This window comes from Cydia strobilella, chromosome 8 (assembly GCF_947568885.1).
Source record: "Cydia strobilella chromosome 8, ilCydStro3.1, whole genome shotgun sequence".
NCBI classification, from domain to species: Eukaryota; Metazoa; Arthropoda; class Insecta; order Lepidoptera; family Tortricidae; genus Cydia; species Cydia strobilella.
Window position 1 is genome coordinate 13,122,988 of NC_086048.1, and position 20,716 is coordinate 13,143,703.

Consider the following 20,716-nt stretch of genomic DNA (forward strand, 5'->3'; position numbering starts at 1 on the left):
TTGTCATTGTCTTAGAGGCGTGTAAATTATTTTTGGATGTTGACTTGTAAAGATGTTTGTGGACTCGACTGTACCTATATGAAAACTGTATTTTTTTTCTAATATGAAAGTTGGTGAATTAGTAAGTAATTATTATAGGCATATTTATATAAACGATTGTTGATTTTTATAAGATATATATCTATATAATATTATTATTTTTCGAATGTTTACTTGTAAAAATGTTTGTGAACTCGACTGTACCTATATGAAAACATTGAAAACTGTTGATTTTTTTCTAAGATAACCTATATTAAGTCTGTATGAAAGTTGGTGAATTAGCAAGTATTCATTATAGCCATATTTATATAAGCGATAGTTGATTTATATAATATACATATATTCAAATGGTAATTACAGATTTGCAAAATTATTAAAATATACTCAAGAGCAAAGGGGTCGGCCGCTAATCCATACAAACGTACTCTCCATTTTCCTCTCTAGGTATTAACATTATGGAAAATATTTTTTCATAATTTGATGTATATGAGTGATTCTCAAAATCTTAACCTGTCATTGAGTTTTTGAATGGAATGTATGCTTATTTTCTCTTTTTCATATGATACAAAAATATGTATAGATAAACAAAAACAATGTTTATCGAGGCCAAGTCATTATTTTTATTTAAATTAAATACTTATATTTAAAAAAAATAAAGAGTACCAGTTTTTACTGTAACCTGTCTTGTCCAAACGCATCGCTGTTCCAGTTTTAGTTCTTTAGATTTTATAAGCACCAATTAATGTAACAAATATATCATGCTATATAACAACAAGATAGAATACCTTTAGTTTTTTTTATAGCACTGGTCTTTTATATATTTTTTATACAACAAAATTTGCGCACGAAGTTTGTCCAGCGATATTTTCACTGTAACCTGTACATCCGTGGTAATGCATCTCACTCACACATAGAAAAACATATTAAGATCATAATCCCTGCAAAACATGCCGCCAGTATCGAACTACCCGTCGTAGTAAACTTTCGTGCCTGATGTGTCGTAGTTTTGTGGATAAAACTAATTGAAGGAAGGAATCCGGAGTTTGTAACAGGTATGTTAACTTTAACTTACCTTAATTATTTTATCATTTTGGTATGGAGCCTTTTTTGCTTATACCATTTTAATGTTGTAATAAGTAATAATGATTGATACTAAAAATGAGCAATGCGTATGATTAACGGTTTTAGAGATAAAAAAAATAAGCAATACTTTTCACTCTAACCTGTGTAACTTTAACCTGTAATCAAAGTACAGGTTAAAGTGATCATAGACAGGTTAAAGAGCCCCATGTACAATGGATGGATGCTAATGGGACGCTTGCCAGGGGAAAATATTTTTTCACCACACCAGCTGGTAAAGGCACTCTTGATTGTTCAAAAACTGATAAGAAAGTTGCATTTTATCCACATGTTAGGCAAAGGCAAGCAAATTTTCAGACAGTCGCAAATCACGGAAGAGATAGTATGTTATCTCCATTTTGTGAGATGAAATTGCATAATTTAAGAAGTACTCTTTTGGACAATATCTTAAACGAAGATCCAGAAAACCAAACTGAATTACCGCTAGATAGTGACAGTTGCGATTCTGATTTCAATATATTTTAATTGTCATTGAACAATAGGTACGTACAATAATGTATGGATAGTTGAGTTCTTAAGTTTGCCATATATACTCGTATGTTACATATCATTGTAATGTAACATTATAAGCAATTTTTTTTGTTTCTTAAATTAAAGACGCTCGTCGTTGCCTTCCTGTTGATTAGTTATAGTTCTGTTATAAAAGTACAGACTAAAAAAAACTGAAGACGATGGTAGAGACGTTTTCATTTGGTTTCATAATACCATTTCAATCATCATTTACCTATTAGAAATTATAAGAACAAGAACACTTGATTCGCTTGAGAAGTAATTTAGAGTTCTTTGTATTAGTTATATCACAGGTTATATGATCTTGTGTAGGCTAAATCATAGCCTGTATTTGTTATTGCAACATTTATTTCGATTGTATATTTTGGTACATCAAAAAGTTTAATTTGATTATACATAAATATTCTCGCGTTGAGAAGTGTATGTGGAGATTACAAGATAGAATTAGGAACAGTGTGATAAGGGAAAAGTGTGGACTGAGCGAAGATGTAGTGACAAAAATTGAGAAAGGTATGTTGAGATGGTTTGGACACGTGGAAAGAATGAGTGAAAGGAGGCTAACAAAGAGAGTGTATAAGGGAGAGGTAGAAACGGGAGTTGGAAGGGACAGACCTCGGCGGACTTTCTCTGATCAGATCGGGGAAATCCTGAAGAAAGGCCAGGTCAAGAGCACCCTAAACCGGCGAGCGTGTATGAGGAATGTTATGAAAGTGAAGGAAGCGAAAGAGGTATGTCAGGATCGTAGCAAGTGGAAATCCGTGGTCTCTGCCTACCCCTCCGGGAAATAGGCGTGATTATATGTATGTATGTATGTATGTATAAATATTCTCATTAAAATTTCTCATGGCTTTAGCGGCAATTGTAGTCCATTATAGAAGCCTAAGTGTTCACTCCATACATGGATAGAAAGCCATTTATTAATAAGTTTTAAGCGCCCTTTTCCAAAACTTATTTGTAATAAGTTTTAAAGTTAATAAGTACGCTCCTATTAATTTTAAAGCAAGTTTCGAACTTATTAATAAAACGTTTTACCATACCTCCTAACCCAAACAACCTTATATTACTTATTATAAACGATTGTGATACTGAGGTTGTAAAATATATAGTAATGCCTTTTAGTTAGGTTCATAGAAATAAGCATAACAAAAATTAACTAATTTCTTGAACATAATTGGTATTGTTATCATAACTATGCCGCATATATTTTTGGTATAAACTAATTAAAATCAGAGCACTTTCAGATTTGGCTTAGCTACGATCATAACGATGGTTGTAAAAATATTTCAAAAATATATTGATTAATTGATAACCGTTTTATTTTATTTTCCATACAACTCTCTTTAACCTGTCTAGTGTCACTTTCACCTGTACCTTCAAATCTTTAACAGGCTATAACTTTTACATTTGTATGATTTATTCGATGCCTTTAGAAAAAATGCTAAAAGTGATACTTTAATAATATTTTTCCATCCTTAAAATGTAAAAAAAGTAAAAATAAAAAAAAGGTTTCACTTTAACCTGTCGATGCCACTATTTTGAGAATCACTCAATATATATATTAACCATAGGGGCATAGCTATACAACAAATTGTGTCAAAATATTTTCAACAATGTTAATAACCAGAGAGGAAAATCAGGACTACACGTTTGTATGAAACGGCGATTTCGCGCGGGTCCTCCACTTTCGTATTAAGTATTAAAAAAAAGAAAAAAATATTATTTTGTAAAATGGTGGCAGTATTAATTTTAGAATTTTAGAACACGACCTGATTGTCATTATCTCTAAAGGCGTGTAAATTATTTTTGGAATGTTGACTTGTAAGTAAAGCTGTTTGTGACTGTTGTTGATTTTTTCTAAGATATATTAAGCCTGGGCTGGCCATATATGTCGAACAACGGATAACCGGTGGACTAAACGTGTCACAGAATGGTCACCAATAGGAATAACGAGAAAACAAAAAAGACCAAATAAAAGATGGAGAGACGAGCTAGTGAACTTCGACAGATACTGGTGGAGAACAGCACAGGATAGGAAGGAATGGGAAAAACTGGGGGAGGCCTTTTCCGCTCAAGCGACATGCAAATAATAAACCAATAATAATTGAAATTTATGTAATTGTAAAAAAAAAGAAGCATGAAATAAAGGCTATTACTATTACTATTACTATATTAAGCCTGTATGACAGTTGGTGAATTAGTGAGTAATCATTAGAACCATATTGTTGATTTAAAAAAAATATATACCTATCTATAGTATATTATTATTTATGGAACGTTGACTTAATTGTGATTACAAATTTGTATAATTATTTAATTATACTTAAGCTTTTGTAAAATGGTGGTGGTATTATTTTTAGAATTATAAACTACATAGTTGTGATCTTCTGTACCTAACGATTACAGTTATAATTATATAGTGGAACCTCGATAGCACGAATCTCATGGGAAATGCCAAAAAATACGTGAGGACACCGACTTAGAGAGGTTCTTGTGGGTTTTTGTTCGTTTTAAAGAGGTTTCGAGTTACAGAGGTAAAACGCACGAAAAATTATAAGTGTTAATGAGGCGTAATTGTAGAAACGGAGAAAGTGCAATCTTTATATCTTTTTCGAGTTATAGTCGTGAAGGGAATAGTTGGTGACTTCGTCTTGTGAGGTTAAATATTTCGAGTTATGGAGGTTTTCGACTATGAAGGAAAGGGAAAGGCATTGGCATTTTATTTCGCGTTAACGAGGAATTCGCCTTATCGAGGTTCCACTGTAATTTCATGGAAGTTTTTGATTTTCGTAAACAATTATACAAAAAACTGTATTTAAAAAAAAAGTTAATTATAGTCATGTTAGCAGGTATATAAAAAATGATGATTTAAAAATAAAAGTTGTCGATTTAGTTAGCCACAAGTATAAACATATTTTATATACCTAACAAAGGCAATCTTATATCATTTTGATTTTGCAAAAAGACATATACCTACATGTTTTTTTATATTTACCTATTTATAATTATCTAATAATTATGGTCTAAAGAATAAAAATAATTTACATACAAAAATAGTTATGATTTCTTACCTTATTGTTATTCCCGACATCTCCAGAGGCCCAACGGGTCTTCTAAATATGTGTTTCTTCTTTATTAGAGGCGATATTTTGCTTAAAAGTTCTTCAAAACATGGCACAGACATTCGAAAATAGTTATAAAATTTATTTTCAGCCATCTTCAATGCCTCGTATTTTCTTTTGAAATGATATCCATCTTCATTCATGACATGAAGACATGGTTTACCCAAAATTTTCTTTTCAATTGCTTCTTATTTCTGCGCCTTCTTAATAACAGCCAAACACTGGTAGTCGAATTCTTTACTACTTATGCAGCGCGGCGCCGCATGCGGTGCCGCGACGACGGACGCGGCACCGCAAATCGCACCGCCAAATTTTTGCGTTGCGGCGGGCGGCACCGCGCGCGGTGACGCGCAACGCTTTGCGACACCGCGCGCGGCGACGCACGACGCACCGCAAGATTTTGCGTTGCGGCGGGCGGCGCCGCGCACCGTTTTGCGGTACCGCGCGCGGCGTCGCACGACGCACCGCCAGATTTTGCGTTGCGGCGAGCGGCGCCGCAGATTTCTGCGTTGCGGCGGCGGCACCGCAAAACGCGCCGCGTTGCGTCGGCGACGTCGCACCGCGTACATGTGGCCAGGCCCTAAGTACTTTTAAGGGCACTGTACTTTTGTCTTGAAGTGATTTTCATCATTCATAATGGAAGTACCTAAGTATGAGGACAAACATTTATCTGACAGTCAAAAGTCTAGGCAGATGCGCAGCATTTCGATTTTCGATGTTCGCGGTAGGCGCCCCAATATTCGGCACATTGCTGTCAAATTTATTGCTATGACATTATGATTGAAAATGTCGATTTTTGGAGCTGTGTCGGGCACTGGAGGACGTTACGAATATAGTTAATTAATAAGAAGTTTCATCATCGCTTATAAAATGTCAAAGATGGGATAGTTATCAACCCGTAGCGCGTGACTAGCAATACGAATAGGTCTATTTATACAGCTTAATTTCACACGATCGCTCATCCCCATTATTGGCATATTGCACTGAATCAGAGCCATAACAGTATATTATGCTAAAACAATAACCTTAATCTCTAGCGTCCCATGGTCTTAATAGTTGCAAATTACGTCAAATGAGATTGAAATGATTATTAAATGCTGTTGTTTAAAGGGGCCCACTGACTATCAGTCCGCCGGACGATATCGGCCTGTCAGTTGTTCGGAACTGTCAAATTTTTGTTCTAACTGAAACTAATTTGAAGAAAATGGCACTAAGTATATCCTGCGATTTTAAAAATGCTACACCAATTAAAATGTTCAATAAGAATACAGGTGGCATAAGTATCGCCAGCATTTGCAGATTATGTAGATGGTGAATTCGAATTACTATATGCATAGACACATATGTTTAATCAATGTATTTGTGGTACCAACTCCAGAGGCACCGTTAGGCTACCCACCAAACCCACCATTTTTACCCAAAGTCAAAATACTAGGGACAAACGGGGTCCTGACACTAAGGCAGAAGATGTGGGCACAGAAGATAAATAGAAGACGTTTAAGAAGAAAACACACTACAGGCAGATATACAGAAGGACCGATGGCCAAAATCGAACGGCCTATAGAGCAATAGTCACCCTCAGAAGCCACGTATGTCAGACATGTCAATAAGACCAAGAAGAAAATCATTGTGATTATAATATCGATAAAAAAATGTTGACCTACTGCTTTAGCACTTTTACACTGTACACTATGACTGATTCCATAAGTCCGATGAATATTTAATGCGGTATGCGCGCACACTGGTTGCCCATATAGGAATCGGGATTAAAAGTTAATATATAATTACTGATATTTTTAAATTAAGTGCCGCAGGCTTATCAAGTTATGGATGGCTTCAGCCACGTGATAAAATAATTGAAAAATTCTCGTGAAGAAGAAATTTTTGTTTGTCTAGTAGAAAATTCCGGAGTTTAACTTTAAAAGAGGCGACCGATAAACAATTTCGTACTGGCCAAAGAGGATATAATAAGATAGACCGGTACTGTCATAGTAAATTTTGTAACCACTGTAAATTAACTGCCATCTATCGACATACCTTAAAACTAAAAATGAAGATTTATAAAAATACGTTAAAGTGTATTTAAATATGGATAAATGATTTTTTTATATGCATTAATCATTTTTATATGATTTTGACCCATGTTATTTAACGGATATGCGTTAAAATTATAAGTAACAAACGAAACCGTCAACGCCCTCTATACGAGAGTAGGCCAAAACTAGTGGTGCCCTCTGATCGAGAATCAAATTTTCGTGATTTTCGAGGCACGTTTTTTCCTTAGACTGTATCCATCTATTACGGAGTTATATCTATCTTTGGTACTGGCGGTGGCAAGTCGTTCCAGCACTTTGTGGCAGCAAAACGGAAGCTAGAATGAAGCAAGAATAGTATAAATGAGAAAAATAAATCCCTAATACTAATATTATAAATGCGAAAGTAACTCTGTCTGTCTATTTGTTACTACTTTAAGCATGGGCGGTGAGAATTAATTAGTTCACATGTTTTTACATGACACGTGTCAAGTGTTAAGCAATCGTTTACGTTTACATATTGTTTAGTTGTGTTTTGTGAAGATGCAAACTGATGGACAAAATTAAGGGCGAAAACGATTAGAGTTACGAAAATCATCGTACTCCTGGACTTGTGTCATGTCCAAATGGCAATTTTGGAAAAGTGCTTTTGTACTCGTAGTACCTATAACGAATGAAAATAGACATTTTAATAACACACACTGGTGTGTTGGAGCCTTAGAAAGAAAAACGTAAGTATATAGAAAGTTACGGTGAATATGTAACCAATGTGCATCTATGGAAATTGTGTTTTTTGTTAAATAAAGATAATTTAATTTAATTTTAATTTAAAATCACGATTCGGGAGTCTCACATATTTTTTATCTGAAAAGTCAAAACCTTCTGCTGAATTAAAGTATTATATATATATAGATTTAGATTTAGATTTATTTATTTCAGGATAAAAATTACACTATAAATTTGCATCAATGTCAAATTAGAAATAGTTTTTTTTACAGAAATAGAATAGTATTTTTTATAGAAAGATATATATATATCTTCTGAAAAGAATTTAAATCGTTTTATTATTTGTTTTTTCTATCATTTTATTTATATATATAGATCATGACACTGAGAGCGCCGTTGTGCCTAAATTTTCTGTAGCGGCAAATGTATGCACGGAAAACGGTACGTTGCTACATGTATAGGCAGGCTCTTTACTTAGAGCATGTCCATTAACCAAAGGTGCATGCCTGAATGTAAGCATAAAAGTACTATATACATATATACGTGTATATTAAAATTAAGCTTGACATACCAGGAGAGAGGTTACTAGCTCACAATAATGATATATAAAGACTATAATCATCTTATTCGTCTAGAACATTTCGTGTGTGTCAGAGTTCGTGAATTCAATTCAATAATTTACTTCAAGTATTAAATCACATTTACAATCGGGTCTATCGCGAATTTATTTTGTTACCTTTATTTACCGACGTTTCGACACAGGTGGTACCCGATTGTAAATGTGATTTAATATGTGTTCAAACCGCAAAAGTTTTAAATGTTATATTACTTCAAGTAGTATACATAAAGCAGTAGTTTGCGCAATGTGCGCAAAACTAGCAAATAATCTTTAATGTCATGTTAAAAACTGTCGAAAAAGTTAAAAGAGTTTTACTCAGTTGCAAAAATGTTGTCCCCTCGATTTTCTATAATTAAAAAGAGTAAACGGAGTTGCCAGTGTGTATTTCATGAGAGCACTGCGATCTGGAGGCTAATTGCAATTTCACAACTTTATATGGTTTTCATCTTATTTTCATACAACCTTGAATCATGTTATCAGGCTTATCAGGCATCTTAGGCCCTCAGCACACGGAGCGTATCGTAAAAACGTTACGAGTACGAGACGCGTAGTTCTAGGCACCCAGCGTCGCGTAAGCGTAATCGTTTCATAAACTCTAATCATGATACCATAAAACTGAAATCATGGCGTCACTAGCGTCAGATGTCTTCGGCGGATGTATCGACGATCTTACTTTCTCATCAGATGAAGAAGATTTTTTATTGTTTGATTATGTCATTATGTATTACGCTACGCCTGTCGTAATGACGACAGCAATCTCATACATTACGCTACGACATCGCTTCGTGTGCGGACTTGTTTGAACTTCTTCGTGCTCGTAGCGCTCTAGTTCTACGCGCGTAATAACGTGCCACGAACCACGATACGCTCATGCGTCTCTTACGCTAACGCTCCGTGTGTTGAGGGCCTTACGCGCACCCACACGATTAAGTGCGAGCGACTTGCCTTATGCGATGACTTCTGGTTACATTTTGGTGGTGAAGACCAATCAGCGTGAGCCGCTATATGCTGATTAGCACTCACGGCCAAGGTCGTATCAAAATAACAACAAAACCATACAAAAATTAAAACATCGGCCTCCTGTATAACAAATGTCAGCTTAATTGAAGCGTTATAAAGTTGAATTTCAATTACAGTTTTGAATGATTAATGGATGTTTAACGAGACAACAACACACAACACACCTTTGACACCCACCCGCTATCTTCAGTTACCCATGAACAAGATGCATGTAAATGCGTGATTCCACCAGTGTGCGGCACTGCAGTGTGTGTTATGTTCTCGCAGTCCTGATTATGATGACAATTGAAATTTACTAGACATATTGACCGGGTACTTTTGTATTGTTTTTGAGCTCCCGATATTTCGACGCAGTTAAGGCGGAATTCCACCAGTGCGTGTGCGGCACTGTGCGGCACAAGCAAATTCAGTACAAAAATGCTTGTGCCGCACAGTGCCGCACACTGGTGGAATCCCGCCTTAACTGCGTGGAAATATCAGGAGCTCGAAAACAATACAAAAGTACCCGGTCAATATAAGTCTAGTGAATTTCAATTGTCATCATAATCAGGACTGCGAGAACATAACAGGAAAAATATTAATTAAATGTCTTCTACTCGTGTACATAAATATTTGTGTGATGACTGATGGATGAGTATGAATATGCTAGCTGTTGCCCGCGACTTCGTACGCGTGGATTTGTATGTTTGTGATGATGGTGATTATATTATATTCTACATGTGCATAGCTGCATAGAACGTTATGCAGCAGAAAATAGCATTGTTAATAATTACACATCGCATGAGATTTGTGTGTAACCTACGAAGTGTCAAGCTCCTAACTGAAAAAAATGTTCTCAATATAATTACAAGATTTTGAAGTCCACTATTTAAAAAATAATTCGCTTCCGATGCAAACTTTCAAGTTTCAACCCTTTTTACCAACTTAGGTGATTAATACAAACTTTCAATATAATAAATTTCTAAAAACGCTGAAATCACTTTTCTTGTTTTCAATTATTGTGTGTTCCTCGATTTTTATTTATTGCCAGCAATTTTTTTGTATGCTGTCCAAATGATTTAATAGCTTTTTGTTTGCATTGTTTTAATTACTTCCCAAACGATTTTGCCTACAATTAGATAAAGTGCGTTTAACCGAAAGGAGGAAAAAAACCTTTTAGACCGAGCGGGCGTATTGAACGAAAGTTTAGAAAGGAGTCCAGGGCAATCAATTGCCAATGGTGATATTAACTACTTATATGTATAAGTTGTGTCCGCGATTTCACGACGTTTTTGTAATGGAATTAGATGATGTTTTTTGCAAGTGCTTAAATAATCCTTATACATCGGTATAACGTCATCTGAGACCCCCTCCCCGCAGCCGCTCGCAAAAATGTCTTATTAATGGTTTAAACGCTAAGGCACGATGACCACAACGTTGAATCTGCCTCTTTCCTCGTTTACTTGAGTATATTTTGATTTAACGTTTAACTAATCGTTTAACTTGGTTTAGTCTTACGCTTTAGTGGTCACTCTACTTGTCAATGTTGTCGAGTTCAGATCAGAGTTGCTTAAAGTGATAGAAGTGAAGATGCGTGCGGTGGAGTGTGTCGTATTACTTGTTGTTGTTTTAAACTTTGTTTGTGGACAAGAAGGTAACTAATTGGTTGTTTTTAATTTTAAGTAGTATTACGGTTTTTGAGAATGAAGATAGTTGAGAATTTATCAAAAGAAATCTCACTAAAACATTTTTAATAGGTATCTTAGAATACTTTCGGTTCGATCGCCAATTTGATAGTCACCCCTATTAATTCCTTTGTTTTTTGCTCAGTAATATTGTTTAAAGTGTAATATCAAAGAGGATATAATAGAATAGAGCGGTACTGTCATAGTAAAATTTGTAGCCACAGTAAATTCACTGCCATCTATCGACACACGATTAAAACCAAAAGATAAAAATATCCAAAAATGTATTTACCTATATATATGGATAAATGTTTTTTTTTTTATTTGCAATATTTGCATTAATTATTTTATATTATTTAGATCCATGTTCTTTCACTAATATGCGTTAAAATTGTTAAATAACAAACGAAACCGTCAACGCCATACTAGAGTAGGCCAAAGGTAGTGGCACCATCTGATCGAGAATCAAATTTTCTTGATTTTCGAGGCACGTTTTTTCCTTAGACTGTATCCATCTATTACGCAGTTATATCTATCTTTGGTAATATCGATAGCTTATTTATACAGTAAACTAATGGGGTAGTGTGCGGTGAATGGAGAATTAATCTTGAAACGCGTTTAGCCACCATTTTGGAGTCAGCAGCCGGTAGTCCACGTCATCCACGTGCTACTTACTTGTAAAGTCCAGCTATCGCTCTACACGAGCTAATAAAATCGACGTGCACTCTCTAGTACTAACCGTACAATTTTAGTCGTATTTAAATCTCCTAATACTTTGACACTCTCCTAATACTTTGACACTGGTACGTAGTACCTTACACTGGTAAATAGTCCCACTGGACTGAACCTATTCATTTTAAAAGAAAGAATGAATGAATATTATAGCTTAAATTATTGACAGTATTGGAGTTATTTAGGTTAAAAGTGGAATTTTGTTTAATACTTTAACTAAAAGTAAACTGTATTAATTATAATATTGTCTTCGGTTACCGGTTTGGTCAGTTCGGTGTATTAATTATGTTAAATTGCTACAAAACTTGCTTATTTAAGAAATATATAAATATCAAAATACCAGCCCTTTACATATTTGAAGTCAGTCTGTTTGTAAAAAATAACCCAATTATGTTTGAAAGTAGAAATCCAAGACCACGTCTTCAGTCAAAATATGGTTATGATATTGGATATCCTACATCCACTTCGGCATTTTTTTCAAAGAGTGTTATGGTTATGTGTCCAAAAATATATAATAAATTACCAATCCACCTAAAGAAGTTGATGCCTATGGAGTTCAAAAGAAAACTTTTTCAATGGCTTGTGGAGAAATGTTTTTACAGCATCTCCGATTTTTTAACAGAATAATATAAAACGCTATGTTAACCAATTTTGTAATGTGTAGCTTAAGCTAATATATTTACATAAATGATCTCATTTAGAATTAAGTTTCCATATTGTACGCCTCTCTGAGGCAGGACATGAAGACCATTGTACATTAGAATAACATCCCTGTAACTCATGACCAACAATAAATATTTTGATTGATTGATTGATTGAATAAAAAGTTACCTAATAATAATGTTGCTTAACAACTTTAGGCAAAACGGATGCCCATCAGACCACCGAACATAGTATTAATAATAACTATGTGCGGTAGACCAGCTTGCACTGTGCAACTGAGTTGCACACGATCGAAATTGCACCGCATCGCACCAAGGCCGCGCCTCGGTCCGGTGAGGTCATCTGTAAACACTTTTAGGCGGTCTTCATATTGGATGCGAGACTGCGAATACGCATGCCGTTCCGGTCCGGTAAATACGTGCATAGCACTGCACTATCTCGCTCAGTCAAGTGTAAAAATATGGGTGGAGACAACTTACTCAAAAATATGTCCCATAGTTCTTTTAATTTGCTTTGCTTTTAATTTCTTTGTTTTGCTATGGTCCTTATTTTTGAGTATGATTATTTTATTTTATTTTATAGATATAACATGACTATGAGTATGTCGAAAATTTAAAGGCCCATATTTATTATACATATAGTATATTAGGTACTGTAAAACGGTCGTGTTTTAATCGTCACTCGTTACCAATTTCCTATTATTCGCACTTGTATCGTAATATACTATTATGAATTTCAGATGTAGAAACAGGAGACAACCTTCAGTACCAGTTCTACCCGGTGGTGGGGAGCTCGTTGCAGTTCAAAGTGCGCGCGCACAATGATGCCCACATCGCGCTTTCCTTGCACCCAACGGAGACGGATCCTCTGTATGAGGTACACAAAGATAAAACTAAATAATAATTTGGTATTTACTTAGTAGAAGCGACGTTTGTACTTTATTGATCATGATATTCATGACTATATAAGTATACGACTCAATTTTCAGATTGTCATCGGAGGCTGGGCCAACTCAAAAAGCGTGATCAGAAAGAGGGCTTGCTCATTTCACAGAAAAGATGAAAAGCCGACACCTCAATACCTCAGCGAGGATGTGTTTCGCGGTTTCTGGGTGCATTGGGACAATGGGATAGTGTCAGCTGGGCGCGAGGGCGAGACAAACGCGTTCCTTTCATGGCGTGATAATGAGCCGTTCTCTATTGCCGCTGCAGGAGTGCACACTGGATTTGGGTCAAAGGGTGCCTGGAAGTTACAAAGTATGTGTTTGTTTATACCAATAAAATATGGTTTTTGCTTTGAAATAATAAGAACTAGTATTTAATAGGTACTTTAGGTTAAAGTTATCCTTCAAGTACCTACTGAAATTGCGTTAAAATCAGTGTGTACATTAGCTAACTTTTGTGCCCTTTTCTATTTTGTTAATAAAGTAGCTATGTTTATGTTTGATTGTGTGCATTATCTATAATAATTATTTTCTAAACTCGCAGATGCGACTTTTGAAGACATTGACGTAAGAAATAAAGACGAGCATGAATATTTAGAAGGTACGTATTATAATTTTCTACGAATACGAGAAATTTCGACCAGTACCGCCGACATCTTGTGGCCTAGTGGTTATGGCGTCTGGTTTGATCCCAGTCATGGGCACTGGAGGCCTTGGTCACTTTTTCTTTTGTAGGTATATGACATCTATTTCAATTTAAAGAAGTAAGATATCCATAATATTGGCACATGTAAAACTAACTACCTACGACGGGATCACTCGGTACATTGAAAATAAAGTTTATGGGAGCAAGACACCCATGACATTGGCACATTAGGCTCAAGTAAAACTTATTACGACGCGACGGGAGCACTCAGTACCTACAATACCTACATTTAATAAAGTATCCTTCGGAAACTGGAGGGATTATTGTACATTTGCAGTTTAATAATAAGTAATATTTATTTACATACAAGATATATAAACGAAAGTAATAACTAGCTTAAATCAAAAATAGGTCCTTGAGACATTGTACCAAGGATGCTGGCGGTATTTCCTCGCTGTATCGCAATGCTGATACGTTGTGCGAGGAAGCCGCCAGCCCTTCGGTCACCGACGCTTCGCAATTTCTGCAAACAACAGCTATGGACCTAGAGTTTAATGTTTTAGTTTTTTACCTCCTTATCACGCAGTTGAAATCAGAAAGGCTACTTCATTTGATTACCTTATTACTTAGCGTATATGCTTATTTCATATTATTATTATTTGACGACCGGTCTGGCCTAGTGGGTAGTGAGTGACCCTGCATATCCACAACACAAGCCTTATTGAGCTTACTGTGGGGCTTAGTCAATTTGTGTAATAATGCCCTATAATATTTATTTATTTATTCATATTAGGAGCACAAGCAAGCAAGTAATAATACTGTTTTAATCCTAAATAATTAGTATTTTCACAAAATCTTCAAGATATAAACTGAAATAGATGTCATATACGAAGGAAGGAATATTTTCATAGAAAATAATTTAATTGGTTCTTAGAATCTTCAAGATATGAAAGAAATGCTGCAAAGTAATTAGGATGTAATTGGATTCCAGTGAAAACGGACGAAAATAATAATCATAAGTACCAGTTCTTCCCCGTGTCGGGCAATATGCTGCGCTTCAATGTGCGCGCGGCCAACGATGCTCATGTTGCGCTCTCCAGCCACCCGTGGGAGTCTGGCCCAATGTATGAGGTAAGTTTTATAAACCAATAAGTACTAGAGGACACAGATTAAATTACTTTCATGAAAATATTTTATCGTTGATATATGAAGCGTTTCGTCAGTAAAGTGCGGGTGCCAGATTTTGACCATCGATATTGCTTTAAGAACAATAGGTCACATACAGACATTTGATCCTAAAAAAACCAGCCAAGTGCGAGTCGGACTCGTGCACCGAGGGTTCCGTACTTTTTAGTATTTGTTGTTATAGCGGCAACAGAAATACATCATCTGTGAAAATTTAAACTGTCAAGCTATCACGGTTTATGAGGTACAGCCTGGTGACAGCGGACAGCGGAGTCTTACGGAACCCTAAAAACAAACCTGATCGACTAACATATAATTTTCAGATCGTTATTGGCGGTTGGGCAAACTCTAAAAGCGCAATCCGACGAAGATATTGCAAGCAGCAAGAGAAGATCGGTCTTACGACGCCTCAGTTCTTGAGCAAAGATGAATACCGTGGGTTCTGGATGAAATGGGACACTGGCATCGTTCAGGTCGGGAAAACAGAGGAAGCCAGTCCATTCTTATTGTGGCACGACCCTGATCCTTTCAAGGTCGCTTTCGTGGGAGTTCACACTGGTTTCGGGTCAACTGGCACATGGAAGATCGATAGTAAATATAGTTTTGGTCTAATAGTTTTTATTATTTCTAGTATTTCTTTCTTTGCATGGGCAATATGCCTTTGGCATAAGATTAACCGGCAGCTAGAGGTATAGTTACCTACTGTTAGAAAAACCGATCTCGAGTTCCTTCACCATTACCTGTTGCTACGGTTTAAATAAATTAATTTAAACAGTTAAACTTTTTGTTATGTTTTTGTAATAATTCTAATCATATGGTTCTCTTCACTCTAAGAACAAATTAAATTATTTTCTATGAAAATATTTTAATTTGTAATATTTATTTCAGCATATGGTTCTCTTCTTATAAAACTACATATTTCTAAAATTATTTTTCAGATGTCCCTTCTGACCCCAAGAATATCGATAATGGTAAGTCTGGTATCCCGAGGCCGCGAGTTCGAGTCACGCCAGAAGCAGTTGATTTTCCTATTTTTACTTTATTTCTAATATTGCTTTGATTTTAGATACACAGAAAGAGTTGGAAATTGTACAATTTTCTGTAACAAACACGCATGCATGTCTTAGGTCTTAATTCCTGAAGCTAAAGTAGTTAGTATAAACTTGAATTATGAAATCAAAAACAATCATTTTATGTCCAAATCTCAGCTGAAACGTCGGAATTTAAGGTAAAAACAATGAAATTAAATCGCGGTAGACCCTTTCGTATAATTAAGTATGTGTTCAAAACGCGAAAGCTTAAAGTGTTAAATCTCTTTAGCTCATACCTAGGTACATGAATTTGATTTCAGATGTGTTTACGGGAGATAACGTGCAATACCAATTCTTTCCTGTGTACGGCACCTCGACAAAGTTCAGAGTGCACGCGCGGAACGACGCCCACATCGCTCTCGCCTCCATACCTCGGGAATCTGGACCCATGTATGAGGTAGGTAAGGTACCTATGCTAGCATTAGGTATTACATGTGTTAATTGTCGCCTTAGGGCATCTAATACTCCAAACAAGTTGAATCCGTCGATTTAATACGAAACGTTACTTAGTTATTATTATTATGCACGTCATTAGAACATAACTAACAGATACGAGTATACATATTGCACAATTTTGGAAAAATCTATAAAACAGGTTTCTTATACTTAAAAACGGCGCTATATTTCTTAGGCAATGTGAATTACCTACTTACCAATTATACCTACTACATAATATTGTACGAGATTGTCTGACACTGCGACGTCGGTTTGATTGACGCAGTCTTCATGGCTGAAGGCATTCAAATTGCATTTAGCGATCCTTTGCAAGAAGAGGTTTATTAATTAAGTTTGTCAACTATTACTTATTCTATTTTTAGATCGTTATCGGAGGATGGTCGAACACAAAAAGCGCAATAAGAAGGAGAACCTGCTTCCCATGGGAGAGAGAAGAAGTCCAAACCCCAAATATTTTAGGCGGCAGCGAATACCGCGGCTTCTGGGTCAGGTGGGAGAGTTCCACGATCCTGGTGGGACGCCAAGGCGAAGCCAAGCCCTTTATGACTTGGCTTGATCTGGAGCCTATACCGGTATCCTATTTTGGCGTGCATACAGGCTTTGGAGCTACTGGCTTGTGGGAGATTGGTAAGCTTCCAATATCTGTCATAAGTAATTTCAAAATTTTACCAGGTCGTTTTGACATAGTTTCCAAGTTAAGTTAGTAAGTTCTAATGCCTCTTGGTTTATCAATCAGTTTAGTAATTAAATCCATTTGATAACACGGCTCAAGAAATGATAATACTAATAGAGCTAATGCATTTCGATTAGCAATTATTAGACTATTTATAAATAAGAATGACATATCTCTATATTTCTTGCAATTTAAAGCTAAATCAAGACTGTATGTAGGTATATGATTATATATAAAAGTTCTAGTTCTAATGCCTCTTGGTTTTTAGGGTTCCGTACCCAAAGGGTAAAATAAAAACGGGACCCTATTACTAAGACTTCGCTGTCCGTCTGTCTGTCTGTCACCAGGCTGTATCTCATGAACCGTGATAGCTATAGGCAGTTGAAATTTTCACAGATAATATATTTCTGTTGCCGCTATAACAACAAATACTAAAAAGTACGGAACCCTCGGTGCGCGAGTCCGACTCGCACTTGGCCGGTTTTTTATTAAAAAATAGCAGTTTAGTAATAAAATTCATTTCATAACACAGCTCAGGAAGCGATAATCTTGCGATGTGGTTGTCAAATATAGTCAACTTTACTTTTGTAATACTAAACTATGACTAATGCATTTTGATTAGTAACATTTATAAATAAGAATGACATATGATCTCTATAATTCTTGCAATATAAAACGGAATCAAGAATATGTATATATAATGATTTTTATATATTTATGGTTGATAGTATGTTTTTATTTTACAGATAATGTACAAAGCGGCGAAGGAAACAAATGTGAGTTCTGAAGCCCTGTACTTATTAGGGTTGTAAACGAAATCGTTAGTTGCTTTCGAAAATCGTACTTACGTCCTATCTAAACATAAATACATGTTTTATCATATAATGCGTTAATGTTATGTCATTTCAGCTGTGTTACCTACGGGAGACAACACAGAGTATCAGTTTTTCCAAATATCGGGTCGCACAGTGACCTTCAAGGTGCGGGCAAATAACGATGCCCATGTCGGTCTTTTCTCGGAATCCCGCGAAACAGACCCCATGTATGAGGTAGGTACGGAAGTTTATGGAACGTGTGTCAAAATCAAGCGTCTAGTCAGGCGTATTTGCGATATGAACCTTGCTTAACTTTACCTCACATTTAGGTATATGTTGTGTAATTTCACCTTACTTCAGTTTAGAAACAACTTTCGGTGGCATGATACTTTAGTGTCAGACTTATAAAGTTCCCTGGAGCTCTAAGATTAGTTTTGAGTTTAGATATAGTACCTATACAAAATTATTTATTTATTTAGTACCAAGTTTACACGTAAAAGGGAAAGAAGAAAAAATACAATGTAAATATCCTAAGAACTAAGAAATTAACTATACGTAAATAAAACTACACCTAAATAAACCTGTAAAATAGATAAAATATAACCTAAGTTAGGTATTTAGGGATAAGTTCGGCTTTGTACATTCTAATAGTTGTTTGTTATTTTTAATGTCTTTTTGTACAATAAATAGTTTACTACTATTACTACTAATTGAAGTGTGGCAAAAACTGTAAACCCAGCTGCAAAATTGTATGGGCACTTTATAATGTGTCCAGGCAATTCTGTAGCTCACTGCACATTGGTGATTGTAACACGGAGCGGAATGTAAAATAGTACATTATGATACAAGTGTGCTAAGTTGGTCATTATACACGAGGCGATATTGTGCGCGCGAGCTGTAAGCGAGCGCGCAATAAGGAAGCCGATGTGTGTAATGATCAATGCACACGCGTTTCATACGACGTTTTTCAACACACTTGCGAGAAAAAAAAGAAACTCATAATAATCAAATTTTAATAGTTAAAACAGTTAGTATTGTGTGTTGCATCTGTCATACTGCCGGCCGCCCCTCGCCCCGGCCGCGGGCGGCGCGGCGGGCGGGCCGGCCGGGCTGCGCACCGCGCAGGCGGTCGGGCGCGCCGGTGCCCGCCAGTCTGACCAATTAAAGAAGGCTCCCTTTCCATGCATATTATTAGCAATCAGTTACCTTCTTAACTCAGTCGGATAATATAATGAAAAAGCACGAGTGGAATAATACACTGAAAGAGCACGCGTGTTTAATATCTAGGATTATGAGCCAAAAATCGGTGGAATAAAAACGTCGTTTTAAGCAAGTGTGTTGAAAATATATTTACATAAATATATAATAAATATAAATATAATTACATGCAAACTCAAATCAATATAGATAAAATGTATTTTTCAACACACTTGCTCAAAACGACGTTTTTATTCCACCGATTTTTGGCTCATAATCCTAGATATTAAACACGAGTGCTCTTTCAGTGTATTATTCCACTCGTGCTTTTTCATTATATTATCCGACTGAGTTAAGAAGGTAACTGATTGCTAATAATATGCATGGAAAGGGAGCCTTCTTTAATTGGTCAGACTGGCGGGCACCGGCGCGCCCGATCGCCTGCGCGGTGCGCGGCCCGGCCGGCCCGCCCGCCGCGCCGGCCGCGGCCGGGGCGAGGGGCGGCCGGCAGTATAACAGATGCAACACACAATACTAACTGTTTTAACTATTAAAATTTGATTAATATGAGTTTCTTTTTTTTCTCGCAAGTGTGTTGAAAAACGTCGTATGAAACGCGTGTGCATTGGTCATTACACACATCGGCTTTCTTATTGCGCGCTCGCTTACAGCTCGCGCGCACAATATCGCCTCGTGTGTAGTAACCAACTTAGCACACTTGTATCAAAATGTATTACAGTACATATGGTGGTACTTTACCGCACTAGTGCGATAATTAGCACATTACGTAACTATGTCGACAATTTATAGGGCCATATGTACTGTTCGCAACTCGTGTCGATTTAAAACACTCCTTTCACTCGTTTCGAATTTCCTATTTTTCGCACTTGTATCGTAATGTACTATTACAGATTGTTATTGGAGGTTGGGGAAACACAAAGAGCGCAATCAGAAAAAAATATTGCCACCAAAAAGTTGATAAAGTCGAAGTTTCAACACCAAATTACTTGAATGAGAATCAGTACCGCGGTTTCTGGGTGCGCTGGAAGAATGGTAAAATCTCTGTCGGACAGGAAGGTTTGAATAGACCGTTTATGTCATGGGACGATTTCAAGCCCGTACCTGTGACCCATATGGGTTTACACACTGGATTTGGGTCTACTGGCACTTGGAAGATCACAAGTAAGTTTCCACTTGCAAGTATATTGCTGGACACTTAAGGGTCTCCGGCAAGCTCGGTTCTCCATACAAACGTAGTTCCGCTCTCATTTTAAAATGAGTAGCTAATGTGCTATGAAACTTTGTACTTACAATAGGATAAGGTATATCTATGTCTGTAATTAGTTTATGTAGCTTCAGATACCACTGTAAAAAAAAATACAGCGAATTAAATTTTTGATACAAAACTTAGTTTTGCTCTATTTCGTTTGTTTTATAAACTGGAG

General features: G+C 36.2%; 1 protein-coding gene across 2 annotated transcripts in view; it reads left to right on the forward strand.

Moving 5' to 3' along the window:
• Nucleotides 1-10,612: 10,612 nt before the first annotated feature.
• LOC134743727 (uncharacterized) overlaps nt 10,613-20,716 on the forward strand; it is a 50,538-nt gene continuing 40,434 nt past the window's right edge. Inside the window, exons 1-12 of one of the 2 annotated variants that reach the window (XM_063677340.1) lie at nt 10,613-10,839; nt 13,005-13,141; nt 13,254-13,521; nt 13,753-13,809; nt 14,846-14,985; nt 15,363-15,630; nt 15,978-16,010; nt 16,391-16,527; nt 16,949-17,213; nt 18,006-18,035; nt 18,169-18,308; nt 20,183-20,453. In XM_063677340.1, coding sequence (XP_063533410.1) covers nt 10,776-10,839; nt 13,005-13,141; nt 13,254-13,521; nt 13,753-13,809; nt 14,846-14,985; nt 15,363-15,630; nt 15,978-16,010; nt 16,391-16,527; nt 16,949-17,213; nt 18,006-18,035; nt 18,169-18,308; nt 20,183-20,453 — 1,810 coding nt within the window. In that variant the 5' untranslated portion in view covers nt 10,613-10,775. The remainder of the gene's footprint in view (nt 10,840-13,004; nt 13,142-13,253; nt 13,522-13,752; nt 13,810-14,845; nt 14,986-15,362; nt 15,631-15,977; nt 16,011-16,390; nt 16,528-16,948; nt 17,214-18,005; nt 18,036-18,168; nt 18,309-20,182; nt 20,454-20,716) is intronic. The other variant, XM_063677339.1, reaches the window with a different exon arrangement.